At 43.0% G+C, this 25,025-nt stretch overlaps 1 protein-coding gene across 1 annotated transcript in view; it reads right to left on the bottom strand.

Annotated features, from left to right (window-relative positions):
• TOM1 (target of myb1 membrane trafficking protein) overlaps nt 1-25,025 on the bottom strand; it is a 235,946-nt gene that overhangs the window by 97,490 nt on the left and 113,431 nt on the right. Inside the window, exons 6-8 of the mRNA XM_040359559.1 lie at nt 24,558-24,710; nt 12,777-12,893; nt 5,086-5,219 (exon numbers count right to left, since the gene is read on the bottom strand). Coding sequence (XP_040215493.1) covers nt 5,086-5,219; nt 12,777-12,893; nt 24,558-24,710 — 404 coding nt within the window. The remainder of the gene's footprint in view (nt 1-5,085; nt 5,220-12,776; nt 12,894-24,557; nt 24,711-25,025) is intronic.

Here is a 25,025-nt window from a genome sequence, read left to right as displayed (position 1 = left end):
AAGGTAAGAGTCCCCTCCCCCGGCTGCTCTTCTACACAGTGCCCAGTTAGTGTATAGTATAGTGCATATACTCTGCTCCCCTCCTCTCACACTGGGATACTGATGTAAAGAAGACTACTAATGTAAAGGGAGATTTGAAAGAGGGACTCATGGTGTAAAGGGGCCCTTGATATTAGAGGAGTTACTGATATAAAGGGCCCCTGCTGATGTGAGGGAGAACTCTGATGTGAAGGGGGGAGCTCCTGATGTAAAGGGGGACTCTGGTCTAATAAGGGAACCATTGATGCTCAGTACAGAGCTTCTGAATGTAAATGGTGACTCCTGATGTATAGGGGAATCCTAATGTGAATGGGGACTCCAATTGTAAGGTGGGGGATACTGATGTAATTGTGGATCCTGATGTAAATGGGGAAACCTGATGAAGGGGGACTCCTGATGTGATGAGTCGACTTCTAATCTAAAAGGGGACTTTGATGTGAAAGGAGGGACTCCTATCTATCTATCTATCTATCTATTGTATCTATCCACCTTCCTTTCTTTCTATCTTTATCGTTCCATCTATATCTATTTTTCTTTGTATCTATTTTTCTTTCTTTCTCTATTTCTTTATCTCACCCCACATCCCATCATTAACCCTGCCGCCCCCCCCCCCCCCCCCCGGGGCTGCTCAGTCTAAAATGCCCGGGCCTATTTTTTGTCCCAGTCCGGGCCTGGCGCCCACACACACGAAGGCTGTAGTCACATGCCTGTGGCACCACCTTCCACGCAGGCCATTCCCCTCACTGCATAAGTGCACATGATAATCCCCTTTATCCTTACTGAATCATGGGCAAATGATCTAATTAAACCATTGCCCCAACAATATTCACTCTCAAGATGGACCAGATTGCCTACACAAAATGGGCTTACCAACTTCTAGCGATCTCTTGCTGTATATAGTCGCCGAATCTTCTCTATGCTGACACCCTGAAGTGCCATCCCATCACTCGGGACGCACGCTGGCCGTACATCCGGAAGCAGCGGCGGATATGCATTCCACCAGCAACTTCCGGTGTCGGCAGACCTCACTTCCGCTCTAGTGGTGCATTGTAAACATCCCAGTGGATGACCTGGAAGCGGCGGTGGACAACCTCCCTCCCACCGCCCCCAGTGTCAGCGATACCGTCATCCACCCTAACAGGATGTTTGTAGTGAATAGGATAAAAAAAAAAAAAACGCAAGAAAAATAATTTCAGAAATGTTTCCACCTTTAAAATGTGACCAACTGTACAACTTTGTTGAACAACAAACTGAAATCTTTTCGGCGGCGGAAAGTAAGAATAAAAAAATAAAATATGGTGTGCACACTCTTAAAACTAATACTTTGTTGAAGCTTGTTTTTTTTTTACAGCACTCAGTCTTTTTGGGTATTAGTCTATTCGCATGGCACATCTTGACATGCAATATTTACCCACTCTTAGCAAAAAACACTCCAATTCTATGAGATTGCGAGGGTATCTCCTGTGCACAGCCCTCTTCAGATCACCCCACAGATTTTCAATCGGACTCAGGTCTGGCTGGGCCAATCCAAAACTTTAATCTTCTGGTGAAGCCATTCCTTTGTTGATTTGGATGTATGATTTGGGTTGTTGTCATGCTGAAATAAGTTGCTCTTCATGTTCAGCTTTTTAACAGAAGCCTAAAGGTTTTGTGACAATATTGACTGGTATTTGGAACTGTTCATAATTCCCTATACCTTGACTAAGCTGTTCCAGCTTAAGAAAAACAGCCCCAAAGCCTGTTCTGCAACCACCATGCTTCACTGTGGGTATGGAGTTATTTTGGTGATGTGCAGGGTTGTTTCTGCACCAAACATCTTTTGGAATAATGGCCAAAAAGTTCCACCTTGGTTTTATCAGACCAGAACACATTTTTCCACATGCTTTTGGGAGACTTCAGATGTGTGTTTGCAAAAATCAGCTGTGCTTGGATATTTTTCTAAAATATGAAAAAGGCTTCCGTCTTGCCACTCTACCCCATAGTTCAGACATATGAATACGGGAGATTGTTGCCACATGTACCACACAGCCAGTACTTGCCAGATATTCCTGCAGCTCCTTTAATGTTGCTGTAGGCATCTTAACAGCATCCCTGACCATCCTTGTTTTTCCATCAATTTGAGGGACGTTCAGTTCTTGGTAATGTCACTGTTGTGCCATATTTTCTCCACTTGTTGACCATCTTCACTGTGTTCTATGGTAAATCTAATGCCTTGTAAATGTTGTACCCTTCTCCTAAAACCTTTTAACAATGAGAGTCCTCTGATGCTTTGGAAGCTCTTTGCGGACCATGGCTTTTGCTGTAGGATGCAAGAAAAATGTCAGGAAAGGCCTACTAGAACAGTTGGAATTAATCAGAGGCACCGCGGTTCCCAAACAAAATTGACGTCCTTTTTTCCCCCACAAATAGCGCTTTCCTTTGATGGTATTTGATCGCCCGTGCGGTTTTTATTTTTTGTGCTATAAACAAAGAGCGACAATTTTGAAAAAATAAACATATTTTTTATACTTTTTGCTATAATAAATATCCCATTTCTTTTTTAAAAATATTTTTTTTTTTCTCAGTTTAGGCTGATACGTATTCTACATATTTTGGGTAAAAAAAAAAAAAATCGCAATAAGCCTATAGTGATTGGTTTGCGCAAAAGTTATAGCGCCTACCAAATATGATTTTTTTTTTTTTACTAGTAATGGCGGCGATCTGCGATTTTTGTTGGGACTGCGACATTATGGTGGAGACATCGGATACTTGACACATTTTTGGGACCATTCACATTTATACAGTGAACAGTGCTATAAATATGCACTGATTACTGTATAAATGTGACTGGCAGGGAAGAGGTTAACACTAGGGGGCAAGGAAGGGGTTAAATGTGTATCCTGGGAGTGTGACCGATCTGTGTACCTATGTGCAAGGGACACAGCATCGGTCTCCTCTCCCTGACAGGACGTGGATCTCTGCGTTTACACACAGAGATCAAGTGACATAAAAATAAAGTGACTAATTCTGAAGAGTCTATATCTGCAGCAGTCTCTTGGATTGTGTTATATTTTGACCGCATCCTCATATTATTATGGTCCCCGACTCTGCTCCCGGCCCAAAAATTGGGATACCCGTCGGGGCGCCTCCCAACCCTAAAAAATGGGCCGGGATTCACAGTGTCTATATATTAACCGTCACACAAAACTAAAACACATAGCGCATCACGGTAGAGCAAGACAACATAGCATCAAGAATATTGTTCTGGACTGTTCCACAAGCCGAGCCTTACATACATTGTACACTCCGTGACCCTTTCTGTCAGTTAGTCAGCCACCTACTTGGCGGACTGAGGGACTAGGTCCTGCCACCCAATACTTTATTCTGGACCAGCTGGAAGGGGGCCAAACCAGGGACCCCAAATATTTTCAAATTTGTTTGTGCTGCCCCGGTGTTTATGTTAGCTTTTCTCTTAACAAGGTGTCATTTATGGCACTAACCCATTCTGCGTGTGTAGGTGGAAGAGCAGAGAGCCATTTTCCTGGCAATAAACAGGACCCTGAGACTGGCTGTGTAGATATAAGGTGCGTACAACTCATCTAACCATGCCAGTAGGCACAGATTAGGGTCCATCAGAAGTGTGAGCTTCCATATGCTAATAATAGAAGCAATCACTTTGCAGTGACCAATATCTTTGCAGTTTTGGGCGTTTCCCAAGCATATGCACCAGTGTACTATTGTCCACCAGACAACAAGGACAGAGTGGGTCATCCCTTCTATGCCATTTGTGTAATTTATATGGGGTATGGTAAGATCGGTGCACAATGAACAATTGTGTGAGCTTTTGGGAAAAAGAAAGGGATAACTTGGGCACATTTTCCAGTATGTTCGACCATTCCTCATCTGTTATATGACCTATATCCTCCCCCCATTGGGTTCAGCAATTCAATGACATAGCTTTGGATACCTGTGATATTAAAGGAGCCATATAGGGAGGAAATCTGTCCCTTCCAGGACGAAGACGTCGCCAGTCTGGCAAGTAATGTGGGCCTAGTCAACTCCCATGTAGTCAGCACAGCCTGTGCAAAGAGCGCATGTCTGAGCTGCAAGTACTGGAAAAACAAGGTATTTGGTAAACTGTATTCCCCTCTCAGGGACTGAAAATCCCTCAAGAGGTTACCATGATATAGCTGTGAAATGCGACACACCACATCTAGACCACGCAGAAAAACCCTGTAGTTTATAATCAGAGGCACTTTAAAATGATAGCAGATGTGTACCCTAAAAGACTTCAGTTTGTTTTTCAATTGAGTTGTACAGTTTATAGGTCACATTAAAAAAGGTGATAAGTTCTGAAAGGATTCATCTTTGTATCAATTTTTTACATCACAGAAACCTGACATTTTAACAGGGGTGTGTAGACTTTTCTATATCCACTGTATGCATGTGTGATTTTTTTCATTTCTATTTTTAATAAATTTGCACAGAGTTCCAACAAACTTTTTTCACGTTGTCATTATGGGGTATTTGTAGAATCTTGAGGAAAAGAATACACAACAAAATGTAGAAAAAGTGAAGCACTGGGAATACTTTCCGGATGCACTGTAAAATATACACTACAGCCATCATTTCCAACTACCATCATTGGCAACAGTGCATGATATATAGCAGAGCACAGCCTAATAGAACAGTGCTTTTTATTACAACTTACATATACAAACAAAATAGGATTGAACAGGAACAGTTACATTTTTTAATGAAGGAAGATACTAAAGAAATAAAGATTTTTAAAAGAGAATTGCTATAAACTATGTGCTGACAAGATGTTAACTTTAGTATATTGGTGACCTCAGTCTGTTGCTACTTTGCTGCTATTTCAATGCCCAATGTGAGAATAAAAACATTTGGCCTATATCCATAAATTGATTACATAAAATATACAGTATATTATGTTTTCTGGTCGAGCTTTCCATATATATATACACAAGAACTTGGAGCGAATACCAGGTTATTGGGAAGGACGTTATACAGGAACATCTTAGCTGTGGACTACAGTGATGTAATTACCTCTCATGGCGCAGAAAAACATTGTTGAGGTTGTCATTTACAATAAGAAGTTCTTCTATCAGCTGTTCATTGGTCATTTGAGGTATAAGCTCCAGGATTCTTTGCTGCATGGATCGGCATGTACGGTTTAATTCCTTAGAACAAAAACAAGCAACAGTCAGGACAGTGAGAATTACAGGGCTGGAGATGATGCAGAAAAACAGCTGCACAACAAAGCATGCAACCTGAAAACAGTGAAACATCATATTAAAAAGGTAAATATTAAAAGATACTGTCAGAATATCACACATCGTTCATACAGTCTCATCCTGAGAGTTAATACATACAATCAACTCTCATTTCTGATAAAATTCAATGTTAAAGATTTTTTTTTTATATCACACACACACACACACACACACACACTTATAACTTCACACTGAATGGATCAGTTCAATACACCAATTCAAATGAATGCACACCTCTGGGGGACAACCACCGTCACGCCTAGCTTATCAACGTTAATAAAAAATAAAGCTGCTATACATCAAATTTTTCTGGAATTCATAGCCAAGCAACCCTCCATGGCAGCCCCTGTTGCATCTTGGCTGTTTCCCACTGCTTAATAGACCAGTCATGTTGCCACAACTAGAGGTTGAAAGGCTTGGAAAAAAAAAAACAAGTGTGGACTATGTTCTTCTACAATGATAAACAATATATCTATGACATGGTATTCAAACTTTACAACATGAAGACCTTAATGAAAGATTTCCGAGACATTACGTAAAGTCTTAAACTATTGCAAGTTCTCTCAGCTGAAGACAAGCAAATCCTGGAATAGAATTCAAGTAACACTATTTCTCATTGCAGTTTAGTTTGTAGGAGGTACAAGATGGAGCCCACAAACAGATGGGTGATTGTTGGGATACAATAGATAGTTTGTCCTCTCAGGCCTTGACAGGTAAGGAGGGTAAATTTGTCTGGACAAATTAGGAATCATTTAAATGTTAAAAAAAGATTAACCATCAATGTTCTTCACCATCACCGCATAATGTTTACCTACAGTTTGGCAAGTACACTTTTTTTTTCTTTTCCTGCTCCTAGTAAAATGGTGAGAAAAACATCTAGGAGTTCAGAAACCTTTCCACTGTGCAATTTCTGCTGAGAGCAAAGCTGCAATTTGCAAATATTGTGAGAAGATTTTTTTTCCCCAAATGCTAAAAGGATGGCAAAACATATGCTTCCATTTCAGCAGTGCCCTAATGACATTAAAAAATATTTTATGGATTGAAATGACGAGGAGCAAATGAAAGTGTAAGTAGCTCTTTACTCCCAAATTCTCATTTCAGAAACGCTTTCTGCTGCTTCTGGCTCAAAGTGTTTCTTCAACACTTTCAGCAAGTTTTAAAAACCACTGCCTCACTAAAAACACACAATATCTTCATTCAGGCACCTTTTCGCCCCTGTCTGTTTTACAGGCGGACCAGATCAGATGACCCACTGTTCACTATGGAGCGGTGGATGTCAGCAGATATGCATCTGCTGACACCCGCCGGCATCCGGTCTGCTGAAAATAGACAGCTAGGGATCTGTTCCAACAGGGCTATGCCTGCATCTTTAATATCTATCATAGTAGTCAAGTACTGCATACACTCTAGTAAAAGCCAAGGTTTTCAGCACATTTTTTGTGCCGAAAAAGCCTCCCTCGGCTTATACTCGAGTCTCTTCGCTGAGTCATGTAGTCGGTCGGCAGCCATTCAGTGTAATAAAGCCCCGTCTCCTCCTCGTCCGTGATAGTGGAACACTGACTCACTGCTGGAAATTAATGTTCCGCCATCACGGACAAGCAGCAGATCGGCAAAGCGAGGCTAAAAATGGGCACAGCGAGGCTGCAAATAAGCACCCTAGGCTTATACTCGAGTCAATAAGTTTTCCCATTTTTTTGTGGTAAAATTGGGTACCTCGGCTTATATTCAGGTCATTTTATACTAGAGTATATACAGTTGTGCTCATAAGTTTACACAGTCTGGCAGAATTTATGATTTCTTCAGAGAATATTACACAAAAACATTATTCACTCATGGTTAGTGTTTTGCCAAAGCCATTTACTATCAACTGTTTACGCTTTAAATCATATTCACAACAGAAACTACCCAAATGACCCTGGTCAAATGTTTAAATACCCTGGTGATTTTGGCTTGATAACATGCACACAAGTTGACACAAATGGGTTTGAATGGCTATTAAAATATTAATAGATGACCATCCTCACCTGTGATTGGTTTGCTTGTAATTAGTGTGTGTATGTGTATAAAGATCAATGAGTTTCTGGACTCCTGACAGACCCTTGCATCTGTCATCCAGTGCTGCACTGACATTTCTGGATTCTGAGTCATGGGGAAAGCAAAAGAATTGTCAAAGGATCTGCGGGAAAGGGTAGTTAAATGGATATAAAAATTATATCCAAAGAATTGAGAATGTCCATTAGCAGTGTTCAAACTCTAATCAAAAAGTGGAAAATGAGGGGTTCTGTGGAAACAAAACCATGGTCAAGGCAGACCAACTAAAATTTCAGCCACAACTGCAAGGAAAATTGCTCGGGATGCAAAGAAAAACCCACAAATAACTTCAGGTGAAATACAGGACTCTCTGAAAACATGGTTTGGTTGTTTCAAGGTGCACAATAAGGAGGCACTTGTAGAAAGATGGGCCTGCATGGTCACCAGAAGAAAGCCATCACTACGCAAATGCCACAAAGTATCCCACTTACAAAACGTCAAACCATCTGGCACAAAGTCATTTGGAGTGATGAGACCAAAATTTTGCTTTTAGGCCATAAACACTACATTTGGAAGAGGCCCAAGATAAAAAAGGTACACCATTCCTACTTTGAAACACAAAAGTGGATCACTGATGTTTTGGGGATGTGAGAGTTACAAAAAGACACAGGAAATTTGGTCAAAATTGATGGCAAGATGAATGCAGTACGTTATCAAAAATACTGGCGGAACATTTGCAGTCACTAGCCACGAAGCTGCGCATGGCACGCATTTGGACATTTCAACATGACAATGATCCAAAACCCAAGGCCAAGTCGACCAGTCATTGGCTACAGAAGAATAAAGTGAAGGTTCTGGAGTGACCATCTCAGTCTCCTGACCTCAATATCATTGAGCCACTTTGGGGAGATCTCAAATGTGCAGTTCATGCGAGACAGCCCAAGAATTTACAAAAACTGGAGGCTTTTTGCCAAGAGAAATGGGCAGCTTTACCATCTGAGAGGATAAAGCGCCTCATCCACAAGCTGTCATTGATGTTAAAAGGGGCAATACACAGTATTAAGAACTGGTGTATGTAAACTTTTCATCAAGGTAATTTGGGTAGTTTATGTTATGATTTAAAAAGAGTAAAAACAGTTGACTGATAATAAATGACTTCAGCCAAACACTAACCATGAGTGAAAGGAAAAGTTTTTGTATTATTCATATTATCTGAAAAATGGCCAAGAAATCATAAATTCTGCCAGGGTATGTAAACTAATGAGCACAAATTGTATATATATCTCCCCCATCTATCTATATATACACACACACACACACACCTAGTTGTGTAAAATAACTAGTAAGGAAGTAGGCCTCAAAAATCTCACATTTGAGAGTTAAGACAGAAGGAAATTGTCCCCTAAAAAAGGTTAGTCAACTATCCAAGTAATTGAAGATTTTCTTGATTTTTGCTGACTGGACCAAAATAGGTGATAACGGTCTATCCATCGAATTTGAAGACTTGAATGTTGAGGAATCACGGGATAGGATGCCCAAATGCAATAAGATGTTTTCTCCTTCCTTGAATAGAGTATGGCAGTGGCGGCTGGTGCTCAATTTTTGGGGGGGCGCAAACAAATTAAAAAAAAAAAATAGTTGCCTCACTGTGCCCATCAAAAGGCAGCCACTGTGCCCATCAATTGTCACCACTATGCCCATCAATTGTCACCACTATGCCCTGTAAAATGCTGCCATCCTCCTTCCACCGTCCCTCGATGTCGCTTCAGCCAATCAGGTTACCGGTAACCAGAACCGGTGAACCTGATTGGCTGAGCCGCGTGTCAGTGTTAACCAGGGAACGCACACCCCGTGCGTCCCATGATTAACTATTTGGAAGCCGATTAAAGCCCAAGGGCTGTAATCGGAAAGCATATCAGAGCACTTCCAAAGCCAACCAGCTGCCGTTATTCAGATGGCCGCCGCTCACCAGGGCGGCAGTGACAATACATCGATTCATGCAATGCATGAATTGATGTATTGTATTCAGTGGCGGTGCAGGAGCGAGAGGGGGCAGCGCTTCTGCGTTCTCTATGGACACACCGCCACTGGAGCATGGTTTGCCTGTAAGATCAAAGACTAAATGGAAAAGACATAACAATATTTAATTTGTTGATGTATTCGGTTTTGTAGTAGTGGTTATTTCAGGTCTGAATCGTGCAACAGTCATAATTTTTTCCTTTATGCGGAAACAATGAGGTTTAGCAATAACATTGCATGGTAGATCAGATCTAGGAGGAGTTCAGGCCTGGTGAATCAGGTCCATTTCCAACTGATGGGGTAAAACATCTGGAAAGAGGTCTTTCATTAGTGTATGAACCGCTTTTCTAGATCAATGATGGTTTCTGGCTGACTGCGTATGCGAACGTTATGACGGGAAGCGCTTTCTAAAGCCTCAATTTTGGTTTAAGCGCCTTCCAATCTTGTATGAAGTTCTGAAATTAAGGAAGAATTTTGATTCACTTTAGAGACGGTTCCATCCATCTTGGATTTGATCGCATCCAATCTATTTCCAATATTTTGAAAATCCTGTTTAATGTTTTCAGTTATATTACAAGCTTTAGAAAATTCTTGTTGTAATAACGTAGAAAACCTTGGTTATGAGATTTGCTTTTTCTGAATAATGTATGGATTGTAAGTCTGGTTTGTCAAAAACAATAGAATTGTGGATAGCTGGTAAATCTGCCATCAAAGCCATATCGCTGCTGAGAGCATACTGAAGGCCTAGCTGATTGGTTGCTATGGATGTAAATAGGGGAGGAAAGAAAAAGATGAATCACTTTGAGGTAAACAATCCTGCTTCTTTGCCATCTGTGGCAATCTATAAGCACGGTCTGTAATAAGGAATGGTGTGTGAGGAGACTTCAGTCACGGATATTAGCGCAGGAGTCGTTGGAGGTGTGCGGAGCTCTGTCAGATCATGCCTGACTCAGAGACTGCACGCATGCGCACTTCCCAGTGTAATTTTTTAATAAAAACTTTAAGGCCACGGTTACCTCTGTCACATGGTCAGGGAGGGTTACCCCATCTTGCACTGACTACTTTGCAGCTACCACTCACTCTGTCACTTTTAAATTTCCTCCTCTACTATTGGGCGGCATTTCTTGTGAAAGTGTGATGGTGGTTCTCTTAGCCCAGAGATAACCCTGCGGTGACCCTGGATGTGGTTTATGGGCTCATATGCCACCTTAGGTAACTTAGTGTTGCAGGGTGTGAAATTCCAGCCTGGTAGTACAGGCTTAATGCACACAACTATAATCATTTGGCACTGAGCTAGAGCGGTTTATCGTTCCCCAGAAAAATTCCCCCCCCCCCCCCCGTGGGGTAAGCCGTCCCTCCCACACTTGCGTAGTATTCCTGATCCTCAGCTATGGGTAACAAGGGGAATTGTGGGTTTGAAGCATCTGGTGGTGGGTGGCAAGTTGCGTACCATTGCAGACCTTAACCACTTGACTGCTGGGCACTTAAACCCCCTTCCTGCCCAGAGAAAGGGGGCTTAAGTGCCCAGTGTGTTCTAAAATTTTGAAAACAGGCAATTTTTCTCATTCATTGATATGTGCTGATGAGGCTGCACTGATGGGCTGAACTGATAAGGTGGCACTGGTAGGTGACACTGATGGGCATTGATTGTCAGCACTGGTGGGCATTGATGGGTGGCACTGGGCACTGATCCACATAAGTTTAAGAGGCTTAAAATAAAACCTATTGCCCATGGGAATATACTTTGCAGTGAGTTTGCATACAGTCTTTGAGGAATTCCCATTTCTGTTCTGTGTTCATCAATATTCCCTCCCAGTCCAAGTCTTGGGGAGCAGTCCTTATGCTTGGAGTATTTGGGCTCTTAAAGCGGAGGTTCCGCCGATATATTTTTTCAAAAACCAGCAGCTACAAATATGGCAGCTGCCGACTTACCTAGGTGTCCAGCATGCCCGCGATGTCAGCAGCCGAGGCTGAGCAATCGCTCGGTCCTTGGCTGCTTCCGCGCCATCCTCACTGAGGGAATTTAGGAAGTGCGGCTTCACTACCCGATTCCCTACTGCGCATGCGCGAGGATCGCGGCGTGCCGTTACTGGTTCCCGCTCTCTCCTGGGAACAGTGTTTCCCAGAAGACAGCGGGACGGTGACATGACAAGGCTGGATTCCCCGCAGGAGTCAGAACCCAGAAGTGGTGCAAATACCTGTCTCAGACAGGTATCTGCACCCCCCTCCCCCCTGAAAGGTGCCAAATGTGACACCGGAGGGGGGGGATCCAAAAAGCGGAGGTTCACTTTTTGTGTGAACCTCCGCTTTAAAGTTAGGCGTTTTTTTATATTTTCAGTATGAGCTTGCTGCTTACAACCAACGTTAAAATTAAATCATGATGTTTATCATGTTGCACAGAACGGCTTTGATCCTCCTCTTCTGGGGTCCCCTTGCTCCTTCTCTTCTTGGTGTTCCGACATAGGAAGCAGAGTCCTGTAATGGCACACTTGTGGGCTTGATCCCAAGTGGCACACTGCCTGTGTCCATAGACACCGACAGCGGGACCAAGCCCTGCCTCCCGCCCCTTCACCACAGGTAAGTAAATACTATGTGTGGGTGAGTTGGGGACAGCCCTTGATTGAGTAAGGGCTTAGGTAAGCATTTTTACCTTAATGTAGGGAATGCATGCAAGGAAAAAACGTTTAGCCTTTAGAATCACTTCAACTTACTGTATATGGATTAGAAAAAGTACCATCTCCAATTTATTCAGTAATGGCAACATCATGTTACTGCTAACAAGTCCTTTATGTGATAGCATTAAGCAGGTGATATTTAACCCCCTAAAGTGTACCCTGCCCTCTGCTCCAGCCAACTGAGCACATACCTGTGCTCAGTGAACCGTTTACCCAGCTTTTTAGCTGGCATTTTGAAAGCTGTGAAGCTTAAGTGCTCAGAGCAGAACATTTCTGGGTTCACACTCTACAGGGGAGAACGGGGAAAAGATGTTCTTTGACCTTCCACTGCTTGCCATCCTTGTATCATTTGTTGTGGTCCTGGGATCCTAAGAAGAGAAAGCCCAGAAGCCACCAAGGTGGAGCGACACCATGCGAGTCACAAGAGAGTGATTGGGTGGCTCCACAGCCACCCAGGATTTTCACAGATTTTGCACAAAACAAAAACAAGCTCAAGTGAGCTTGTTTACCTCTTCAGACTACAATCTTGTCCAAATTGCTGAGGAGGTTAAGCAGTCATTGTCCACTAGCAGAAAACTGCCCCTGAGAAATGCTATGCAGCCATCACTGGAGTGCATGTAAACAGAAGTGGCTGCTCAGAAAAGCAACAAATTTCTGAAAGAAAACATGCCGATTATGATTGACAGTTTAGAAAACTAAAAGCCATCCAAATTTTGTCATCTACATTAATTTTACTTACCTGCAGCAATTCTAAATCTGACTGATTTGCTTTCTGTGGAACCAATTCAGTTAACATCTCAGACATGACTTTCACATTCCCATTTACAACTTCCAGTTCACTGCGAAGTTTTCCCATCTGTCACATAAACAAGTGGAAGATAAATTGAAATATGAGTTGAATAACAAAACTAGAGAAAATTTGAAATCCAAAATGATAATTGCTTTTAAAATAATAAGAAAGTGATTCAATTCTACAATTGGTCTATAAAAATAAAAACAAACAGTTGTTCCCCCTAGGGTGGGACTTTAAAAGCCATACACTGCTGTATACATAGAAACAATGTTTATGTGGAAAATGGCAATAGAAATATGTACAAAAGTTTAAAAACATGCACAGAGGTGAATGTAGTTCAAGTATGTAACATTGCAAACATCAACAAAACATATAGCAAGAGACACAATAATGACACTACAACTCGCCTATGAGCGATGTTCCCTGGTACCTGAAGCATTTCTGGTACACAACCTTCATCAGGGGTAACGGCACAAGGGAGAATACGGTCAAATTCTTTACTCAATACGAGAGGTTCCATATGAAAAAAACGAATGAAAACGAATGGTGGATTCAGGTCCTAGGTACCCTATATGCCAGGCACCACAAGGAGGGGAAACGCCAATTACGCAAACTGATTGCTATATGGGGATATTTAGGAGCCCATACAGCGGAACACAGGAACCACGTTGGAGCCATTCATTGAGTCGGGGATTGTCTTATTAAGGTCCCCTGAGCGCCATATCGCCTCATACTGTATCAGTGGAGTTTGGATATCATTGCATATAGGGTACTCCTAGGACCTGAATCCACCAGTTCCAAATTTACATTGGGGTTCGGATTGATGCCTCTGTGTATTCCCATCTCCACAATTAGTTTCCATTCGTTTTTTTCATATGGAACCACTCATATTGAGTAAAGAATTTTGACCGTACTTACCCCTGTTCGTTACCCCGGATGAATGTTGTATACAGGAAATGTGTTGGGTACCAGGCATCGTCATCCATAGGAGCGATTTAGTGTCATTATTGTGTCTTTTTTTGGTTGTCTCTTGCTATATGTTTTGTTGATGTTTGCAATGTTACATACTTGAACTACATTCACCTCGGAGGGAGAGCGAGGGCGGGGGAGGGGTGGGTGAACCATGGGCCTGGGGAATGGAAGGGTATACAGACAAAAAGGCAGGGACCTAAACGGTGATAAATAGGTACAGTCTTAACTGAACTGTATTACAGTAAACACGGTGAAAATACTACAGTGAAAAAACATATATATATATATATATATATATATATATAAAAATAATTAATATAGTCCCGGATTGATTCAAACAAGGAAAAGACCACAGTTGCAAATGAAGTTGATGCAGAGGTGAATGGGTGAATGATTGAAAGTGAAAAAGTTCCAAAATCAAAATAGGTGAAGGTGTGCAGCCTAATCGAATCCACAAGCCGTGCAGCCCACACCGTTAGTGATCCTAGCAGCTTACCTCCCAGCTGTCACTCAGAGCCAAATAAGTTACCAATGCTCCAGCCTCCTATTAGGTGGATGTCTTCCTGTCAGGTCTCAATGATTGGCCATACATGTGGGAAGAATGAAAAAATATATATTGTAGCCTTGTCCTCCTGCCACACATAAAAGAGGGGTTTTCAAATGGGTGGGTAAGTATACACTTAAACAACTTACACAGTGTGTAAGGAAGGAGTGCCTATCTCCACGAGCGCCGAGCTCGTCTCTTTAACTTCTCACTGCCACAGCTCTGTCCCTCAGTATCCGTAGAGCCGATATCGAGGTGGAAGAGACAGGGGAGGGAGAACAAAAAGAGGGGGGCACATCGCATAAAACCGTACAACTAAAGTTTAATAAATGATAAAACTATCGATCAAAACTCACATAGGGCAATCTATCGGCGGTCGCATATCCACGAGCACCGCGCTCGTCCATCGTCCGTTAGGTGCTGCTCCCGGTTAGTGCTCTGAGTCCCGACGCGTGTTCGTCACATCACGTGACTTCATCAGGGGATGTTTACTAGAGCACTGAGTTGACTTTAAATATGGTCTGGATAATAGAACACCACGGCGGCCATTTTGTTGAAGTCAGCATAGTAAGCTGACGGATGCCGTATCTGCGCCATCTTCCCTGGGTCATTCGGAAATGTTAAACACTGCTAGACAGAGCGAGCAGGACAGGGAATGGACACAAATACAGGGACTTGGGCGATACGGACACCATATGACCTATGCTGGGAGCGAGTAAATGTAAGGAAGTATTTAAAAACTGATGGGGCCGAGCATGTAGTAATTTAGCCAAGATGGCTAAATATCAGAGACTACATACAGATCCCGTGGGGGAGATATACCTCCGGTCTGATCCTGGAGACACAGCGGACCATCACCCTACATATGATACAGAGATGTAGCCATAGCATAAAGACAATGTACACTACATTGCCTAATATTGCGATGGTCAGTGAGACTTTGTGAGATGACACAATATAAAATAAAAATAAAACATATTGATATAAAAGAGACATAAAAACAAATGGTAAAAAACAGGGAGGTGCAAGACACCCCTGTGGGAAGAGACATCCGGGTGTCAAAAAAGATAATGGTATTGATATTGAACACCTGGTGTAAGGAACCTAACGAGGCACTATGCAGAGCAACACCCAACGCACGGCGGATATACACAAGTGGGGGTCCTACATTGAGTGTTATACATATTACACATACTACAAGCATGATGTTGAGATGGAATGGGCGGGACAGGGGAAGGTGTGGCATACTGTCTAAAAGTCACTCAGGAAACAGTTCAAATCGAACTCGATGTTGAGGCCTCTGGGTGTGAGTGTCCATATTAAAAATGTATTTAGATTCTAAGTGCCTAGACGACTTAAGTGGGATGTACCCCCTAATGATGGGCTAGGAGACCAGGAATCTAATGAGGAATGGTTTAGATTCTTTAATGGTAAAGGCACTGAGCTTTTGCACTTCCTGATTAAAAGGAAACAGAAAAAACTTTAAAAAAATTGAACAGGCCCTAGCCGAACTGAAGATAAGATTGGACATACACAAAGACACTGAGGAATTCAAACACCTCACTGCCCTACTAAATAAAGACCTTGTCAAAAAGGACGCTGAAGTACAGCAAAGAAAAAGTAAGAAGTATGCCAGAGACATTGGTGACTATAAAAATGATGTAGTGTACAAATGGCAGGCCAATAAAGGACCCACCGACCCCATTTCCACATTCTCGACACCAGAGAAAGTGGTTTGCCATGGTCCATCACCAACAGAGGGTATGGCAACAAGCACTCCCCCAAGAATGGCTGACACACACAGAGAAGCCAGGGAAGATGCTCCAAGACAAGACCAATATAGGAATGGCCATCGAGAAGATAAGTACATCCTAATACATCCTAATAGCCAAACCCCACAAAATTCATGGAGGAAACACTCAAACACAGCACCTACTCCCCAGCAAGGCTGGAAAAAAACGAAAAATCGAAAAAATAAAAAAAAACACATAATAACTGGAACAAAGCTAACCAAGGACACAAAGACACAAGAGGCCCACAATACGAGCGAGAAAAAAGCCCAGAATATTCTACAAGAAACTATGACAATAGAGAATATAGAGGGGACCAACCATATGATCATAGATCATATAGAAGAAGCCCAGGACCGGACCCATACTATGAACAAAGAGATAGACATGGCCCACCACCTCTACTCCCTAGACCGAGAGAAAGGAGCCCAGGGTATTTCTATAGCCAATATATTCCTCCAAGAGATCCACGGGATTGGTACAGAGAAAGAAAGAGTACCCGAGTATCGATACGAGGAAGGATATAGTAGGTCTTTTTTAGACCGGGACACGATCTACCATCCCCCGAGGAAGACAGAGGAAACAAAGCAGAGAAGCCCCCCAAGAAAAGAGGATGTAGGGCAGGCAAAAAAAAACAAAAAAGAAAAAGAGAAACTAAGAACAATAGGAGAAGGAATTTTTAACCTTACTGACACACCACTGACCCAAGAAGAAATCCTAGTACTAGATAAGGGACTTAAATATGCACCGGCCAGGAACATGGACACATTTCAGACCTACATAAGTATAGAAAAATACGCTAGGAAATTGAATATCAAAAAATACATGACTGGCAGGTCCTTCAAGTCTGCTAGGGGGGAGAATGATGCAGTGGTATCAAGAAGCTTAGAACAAACAAAGATCTTGTGATCAGACCCTCAGATAAGGGGGGGGGGGGGGATTGTATTAATGACCACGGAACAATACCATAAAGGCATGTTGAGACTCCTTGATGACCCCGAGACTTATAGTCCACTGTCAAAAAATCCAATATTCAAATGGAGAAAGGAACTCGAACAAGTCGTGCACCTAGGCCTCAAAAAAGGAGTCCTAGACAAAAAAGAGGCAAGGTATCTGATTCCAGAAGCCTGCAGGACCCCTATCATCTACGCATTGCCCAAGATCCATAAAGATAAAGAAAATCCTCCCTTTAGACCCATTGTCAATGGGATAGATTCCATAACAGCCAGGCTTGGCCAATACATAGACCGCTTTCTTCAACCGGCCGTTCAACACACACGCACATACCTTAAAGACACAAAGGAAATGCTGCAACTGTTAACTGAGCTGAATGAAGATGGGCCTCTTTTGATGGCCACAGCGGATGTTTCATCATTATATAGCATCATCCCCCATTACTTAGCCTGCGATGCCACTAAGTGGGGACTTCGGAACTTCACCAATCTCCCGTGTACAAAGGAAGTACATAATCAAGTGTTTAGATTTTTGCCTAAAACACAGCCATCTATGGTATAAAGATCAGTACTACCAGCAACGGACCGGAGTGGCGATGGGGGCTAAATTTGCGCCGAGCATGGCAGGACTATTCATGTCCCAATGGGAAGAAGCGGTATTTAATCATCAACCTATGGATCTTATGTTATACAAAAGATACATTGATGATATCTTTATCTTGTGGAAAGGGGACCATCAGTCAGAGACTTTCCTGGAAAATTTTAACATCAATTCTAGAAACATTAAACTTACCTGGCAGATAGAAGAACACAAGATAGCGTTCCTAGATCTAGAAATCTCCAGGAATGATGCGACTTTTGACACTAGGACTTTCTTTAAAAACGTGGACAGAAACAGTTATCTCCCCCTCACCAGCTGTCACCATAGGAACTGGCTCTTTAATATACCTTAAGGCCAACTTATGCACCTACGACTCAATTGCACAAAGCTGGATGCATTCCAAGTACAAGCCAAACAAATAGGCGATAGATTTGTACAGAAGGGATACGATGACACATACATCAAGCAAAAGATAGAAGAAGTATCTAAGATACCAAGAGGGAAGCTCCTGGAAAACAAAATACCAACAGTTAGGGAAGATCTGGTTCCTGTAGTACTGGACTATAACGCACAATACAGGAAAATTGAAAAGGTCATTCAAAGACATTGGCACATTTTGAAATGTGACAAAGACTTTCGGGACCTATTACCAGACAAACCGAGGATTATATATATAAGAGCCCCTACACTGCGGGATCAACTGGTGAAAAGCGTAATAAACCCTCCGAAGAAACAATTTACATTCTTTACCGGAAATGGATTTTACCCTTGCAAGAGATGTTACTCTTGCACACACACCAAACGACCGAACAAAAAAGTGTCCATATTCAAGTCCAACAGTAATGATACTGAATATGAAATAAGGGACTTTATTGGCTGCAACACGGAAGGTGCAGTTTATGCCCTTGAATGTAGTTGCGGACTGCAATATATTGGTCGCACAAAGAGATTGTTATGGCTACGCATTAAAGAACATGTCAAAAATATCGAAAGTGGTTTTCCCAATCACAGTGTATCACGCCACTTTGCCAAAGTCCATCACAAGGACCCTTCACATTTGAAGTTCTGGGGGATAGTTCCGTATTCTAGACCATGGCGGGGTGGCCACAAGGTTAGGGCCCTTAGCCAATTAGAATCTAAATACATTTTTAATATGGACACTCTCACACCCAGAGGCCTCAACATCGAGTTCGATTTGAACTGTTTCTTGAGTGACTTTTAGACAGTATGCCACACCTTCCCCTGTCCCGCCCATTCCATCTCAACATCATGCTTGTAATATGTGTAATATGTGTAACACTCAATGTAGGACCCCCACTTGTGTATATCCGCCGTGCGTTGGGTGTTGCTCTGCATAGTGCCTCGTTGGGTTCCTTACACCAGGTGTTCAATATCAATACCATTATCTTTTTTGACACCTGGATGTCTCTTCCCTCAGGGGTGTCTTGCACCTCCCTGTTTTTTACCATTTGTTTTTATGTCTTTTATATCAATATGTTTTATTTTTATTTTATTTTGTGTCATCTCACAGAGTCTCACTGACCATCGCAATATTAGGCAATGTAGTGTACATTGTCTTTATGCTATGGCTACATCTCTGTATCATATGTGGGGTGATGGTCCGCTGTGTCTCCAGGATCAGACCGGTGGTATATCTCCCCCACGGGATCTGTATGTAGTCTCTGATATTTAGCCATCTTAGCTAAATTACTACATGCTCGGCCCCATCAGTTTTTAAATACTTCCTTACATTTACTCGCTCCCAGCATAGGTCATATGGTGTCCGTATCGCCCAAGTCCCTGTATTTTTGTCCATTCCCTGTCCTGCTCGTTCTGTCTAGCAGTGTTTAACATTTCCGAATGACCCAGGGAAGATGGCGCAGATACGGCATCCGTCAGCTTACTATGCTGACTTCAACAAAATGGCTGCCGTGGTGTTCTATTATCCAGACCATATTTAAAGTCAACACAGTGCTCTAGTAAACATCCCCTGATGAAGTCACGTGATGTGACGAACACGCGTCGGGACTCAGAGCACTAACCGGGAGCAGCACCTAACGGACGATAGACGAGCGCGGTGCTCGTGGATATGCGACCGCCGATAGACTGCCCTATGTGAGTTTTGATCGCTAGTTTTATGCTTTATTAAACTTTTATGCTTTATTAAACTTTTGTTGTACGGTTTTATGCGATGTGCCCCCCCTCTTTTTGTTCTCCCTCCCCTGTCTCTTCTACCTCGATATGAGCGATCGGCTCTACGGATACTGAGGGACAGAGCTGTGGCAGTGAGAAGTTAAAGAGACGAGCTTGGCGCTCGTGGAGATAGGCACTCCTTCCTTACACACTGTGTAAGTTGTTTAAGTGTATACTTACCCACCCATTTGAAAACCCCTCCTTTATGTGTGGCAGGAGGACAAGGCTACAATATATATTTTTTCATTCTTCCCACATGTATGGCCAATCATTGAGACCTGACAGGAAGACATCCACCTAATAGGAGGCTGGAGCATTGGTAACTTATTTGGCTCCGAGTGACAGCTGGGAGGTAAGCTGATAGGATCACCAACGGTGTGGGCTGCACGGCTTGTGGATTCGATTAGGCTGCACACCTTCACCTATTTTGATTTTGGAACTTTTTCACTTTCAATCATTCACCCATTCACCTCTGCATCAACTTCATTTGGAACTGTTGTCTTTTCCTTGTTTGAATCAATCCGGGACTATATTAATTATTTTTTTATATATATATATACTTTTTTATATATATGTTTTTTCACTGTAGTATTTTCACCGTGTTTACTGTAATACAGTTCAGTTAGGACTGTACCCATTTATCACCGTTTAGGTCCCTGCCTTTTTTTTCTGTATACCCTTCCATTCCCCAGGCCCATGGTTCACCCACCCCTCCCCCGCCCTCGCTCTCCCTCCATCCATTCATTAGTTTAATTCACAGCGCAGACACTCACACCTTTTGCATTATCACTTTTTGTCTTAATTGGACAGACCTCTTCTTTGTTTGCTGCAGTGCCCACAACCAGTTTCTCGCCTTCCCTCCCCCCCCCCTCTTTTCCATCCATCCAACACAGCGCAGGAGTTTCACCTAGTTTTACATTCACCTCGGTGCAGGTTTTTAAACTTTTGCACGTATATATGTCTATTGACATTTTCCACATAAACCTTGTTTCTATGTATACCACAGTGTCTGACTTTTAAAGTCCCACCCTAGGGGGAACAACTGTTTGTTCTATATCACAGGGATGTGGCCAGTACACTGGGTCCAATGATATGGTGATCACCCCTCCTCTTTTGCATATAAAAATAAAACCACTTAAGACTGCTAAACACTGCAAATTTGGCTAAACATTGCATGAACTGTAGCAGATTTCTGCTGAACCCACAAAAAAACTTGAGTGGTGGAATGCACTGTCAGTACCACCCAACTTGACAAAAGTCAATTTTTCTTTTTTTTTTTTTTTTTGCTGAAGCAGGAAAAATGGTTAGCGAATAGTGACTGTATTCAGTCAGATGCAGTCACGGTCTCGGGATTCAGGCAGTTTGGTAATTCCTGAGATGTGCCATCTAAAAAGTGTGAATATTTAGGACAGGTGCACTTTATGAAAGGCCTGTTTAAAAACACCTTGGCCAAAGAAAACAAAAAAAAAAAAGTCAAAGTATTCTAAATATAATCAGCAAAGCTCATGCTTCCTGCTGATTGGACACTCTGCAGAGAGACCACTACAACACAGAGAACAAGGGTATTTCTCTACAAGGGAAGGCAGAGGACAGGTGTTGCGTAAAGGCAGCCCAATATTTAATGGGCTACCAAATTAGCCACAACAGATATTAAAGCCTTACCAAAAAATAAAATAAAATGGATGCTGTTCCTATAAAGCATAGGATACAGCACAGTGCTTGTGCGGTGTAACTTGGCCCCTTGTATCACCTGAAATACCTGGTTGATTTTGCCTGGTTCTGACCTCCCCCTGTAAATCCCCCACAATCTGCTCTGTCCTCTATTTTCCTCTCCACCCCCCACTCCCCCCCCCCCCCCCCCTGGCTGTCAGCTAGTGACAGTGGCCACCCCTCCTGCTGCTGAAATTACTTTAAAATTTTCATATAATCCACTGTGGTTAATAATGTTATGCACCCCAGTCTGTTTTATCAACCACTTCTGGACTACTGCACAACAATATACGTCAGCTGTTTGAAAAGGGATATCTCTGTTATGGCAGCAGCTAGCTGCCATAACCCAGGCATACTCGTCTTCAACAAGCGGTCCGGTTTCCAATGATGGTGGTCTCTGCAGCGGGAGAAAGCCCACCCCCCTCCTGTGCTTACCAGAGCCATCGGCAGTGGCAGAGGCGATCTCGTTCTTCTGGTGGCTGGGTATGGAGACGAGTGAGGGGAAGATGGCTCTTAACCGTCTCCATACCATAGCAGGGCAGAAGCAATGTCAAAATGTCACTTCCGCACATTTTTTTTTATTGCATTTTAGTGTAAATATGAGATCTGAGGTGTTTTCGACCCCAGATCTCATATTTAAGAGGACATGTCATGCTTTTTTCGATTACAAGGGTTGTTTACAGGGGAGGGAGAGAGGGTGACCTGTGGACAAGGGAGGGAGAGAGGGTGACCTGTGGACAAGGGAGGGAGAGAGGGTGACCTGTGGACAAGGGAGGGAGAGAGGGTGACCTGTGGACAAGGGAGGGAGAGAGGGTGACCTGTGGACAAGGGAGGGAGAGAGGGTGACCTGTGGACAAGGGAGGGAGAGAGGGTGACCTGTGGACGGAGGGGGAAGATAAGGTGACCTGTAGACGGAGGGGGAAGATAAGGTGACCTGTGGACGGAGGGGGAAGAGAAAGTGACCTGTGGACGGAGGGGGAAGAGAAAGTGACCTGTACACAAGGGGGAGAGGGTGAGCTGTGGATGGGGAGGAAGGCAAGGTGTGGACGGGGGGAGACGGTGAGCTTCAGATAGGAATGGAAGGTGAGCTGTGGATGCGGGAGAGGGTGACCTATAGACAGGTGGGAGACAGTGAGCTTCAGATGGGGAGGGAAGGTGAGAGGGTGACCTCCCTGATTGGAGGGGGTGGGAGTTGAGCTGTGAATAGGGATGCCAATATTTTTTCTGCACACTTAGTGATACACACTCAACACTGCACAACTCTGTGTTACACTTTCCCGAACTTCGAATTGTGTGTAAAACACAGTTCTGAGCCTTGGCACAGCCATTATTTGGCATCATTTTACTTCTCTTCCCCAAGGAATGGAGATATTGGGGGCAGTAGGAGTGGGCTTGTGGGCAGGAGTGGGTGGGGCTGAGGGCAGGTTCCTGCACCTATTCTCTGAGGGGAAAAAAGCCCTGGTGCCATGACATATTGGCATGGGGCAGGGCCACCCGCTGACGTCATTCAGGGGCCCCGTCCATCAACATCAGAAGAGCGAAGAAGAACCAGCAAGAGAGCGGAGAAGAAAAAAAAAAAATCGGAAGAGATGCCAGTGCTGCCTTAATAAAATACTTTAAAAACCTGTGTACTGTGTTAATTTTTTACCCTTTTTGGGTGAATGAGTATGGGGTACATTGTACCCCTACCCATTCATGGGTGGGGGGCTAGGACCTGGGGCCCCCTTTCCTGACCTGCGTGCTCAGATAAGGGTCTGGTATGGATCTTGGGGGGGCACCCCATTTTTTGTCCATACCAGACCAAAGGGTCCAGGGCCATTTTTTTTCACATTTTGGCGGGGGTTCCCCTTCAAACTTCTCAGCACACAAGTCGCAACGCAAGTCGGATCATCAGGATTCTATTCAAATCAATCAATGGGCTCCCATATGGAATGGCTTTATTAGAAGATTAAAGTTTTGGAATGGCCCAGACAGAGCCCAGGCCTGAATCCAATTTTAAATCTGTTGGGTGATCTAAAGAGGGCTGTGCACAGGAGATGCCCTTGCAATATGAGAGATTTGGAGTGACCAATACGTTTTTATGCCATTGCCCGCTGCGCTGGCAGGATGTTTAAAAAACCAACTGACAGTGCATCCAGGAGCAACAGAGTTTTGTCAGAAAAATAAACTTTGGCGCTGCCAAAACGCGCCTAAATGCTAGGCGTGTTTAGCACATAAATTATTATTCTGGCAAATGACATCAACGCCCAAGCTCTTGATGCCTGTAAATGCTCTTAAAAGCTTTAGACACTTTTACAAGCATCAGGCTTGTTTGTCTAAACGCAACTGTGAGGAAAGGCTTCTAGGAGAGTTTGCAAAATGTCCTGGGTGCATGAGGCCAAAGGGTTCATAGATAAAAGCAATACTAAAGCAGCAAACTTTAGATTAGAAGGCCATCAGAAAATGATAGTTTACTGTTCAATCCAGCATATCACAATAGATCACAGTCCTGCTCGTTAGGTTGCTACCTAATTAGGACTGAGTGGGTTATTACCGTACATATAATTTAATGCTGGCACACAAGCAGTAATTACTGGTACATTAAAGGCCAAGTTTACATTTCCATAAAGAAGGTACATCTTGTTGCAGGTAAAGAAAATGTGCATTTTTTTTTTTTAAAAGGAGCCTGGAAAGCACTGCACCTGCGATCAGCAGATTGTGGGTGCATGTCAGACTCCTGCACACACACACAGCTTACAGCTCTGTTGCCCGAACCTTTGTATGAGTGGTTATTGCAGAGCTGTTGGCAATGTGAATGAACTACAAATGTGATGTTGAAGTCGTGCACAGTTCATTCAAACTACAAGTACATCTGCCGTGGTGGAACCAAAGGATTGGGAAAACAAGGTGTAGAAGTTTCAGGAATAGGCAACATGTTCCAAAGGTGAACTTATCAATAGCAACTCTTAATAGAGATGAATGTACCTGATCTGGTGTGGGATTGACAGCACCATCTGTGGGTCCTCCTGCTGGAGTGATGAAAGGAGAGGGCACAGAGTCACTTACTGAACCTCCTCTTTGTACCGGATCCAATGGAGGACAGTCTGGTCGCACAGCAGGTTCAGGCTTAGCGATACTCTGGTTGTGTAAAAGCATAAAAGTGTACATTAATTAGGATACATTACAAAACCATTACCCTATAAATACTGTATGTATGTGGAGAGAATTCTTGCAAGCTACAAAATGCAAATAAATAAAAAAAAACACTTTATAAATATTTTACAGTAAAACCATGCATTTGAGATAATAAAAAAATTATACAAATTAGGGGTGTTGAACATAAAATCGCTGAAGCCGTGTTTAGCGATGCAGCCTTGAACAATGTCATCCGGGCGCTCCCAGCCTCTCCTGGAAGAGCTCTGCCAGCATACCGTGTTAAAAATATCAACCCCC

Source organism: Rana temporaria, chromosome 7, assembly GCF_905171775.1.
Source record: "Rana temporaria chromosome 7, aRanTem1.1, whole genome shotgun sequence".
Classification (NCBI taxonomy): Eukaryota; Metazoa; Chordata; class Amphibia; order Anura; family Ranidae; genus Rana; species Rana temporaria.
This window is presented reverse-complemented; position numbering and strand designations above follow the sequence as displayed.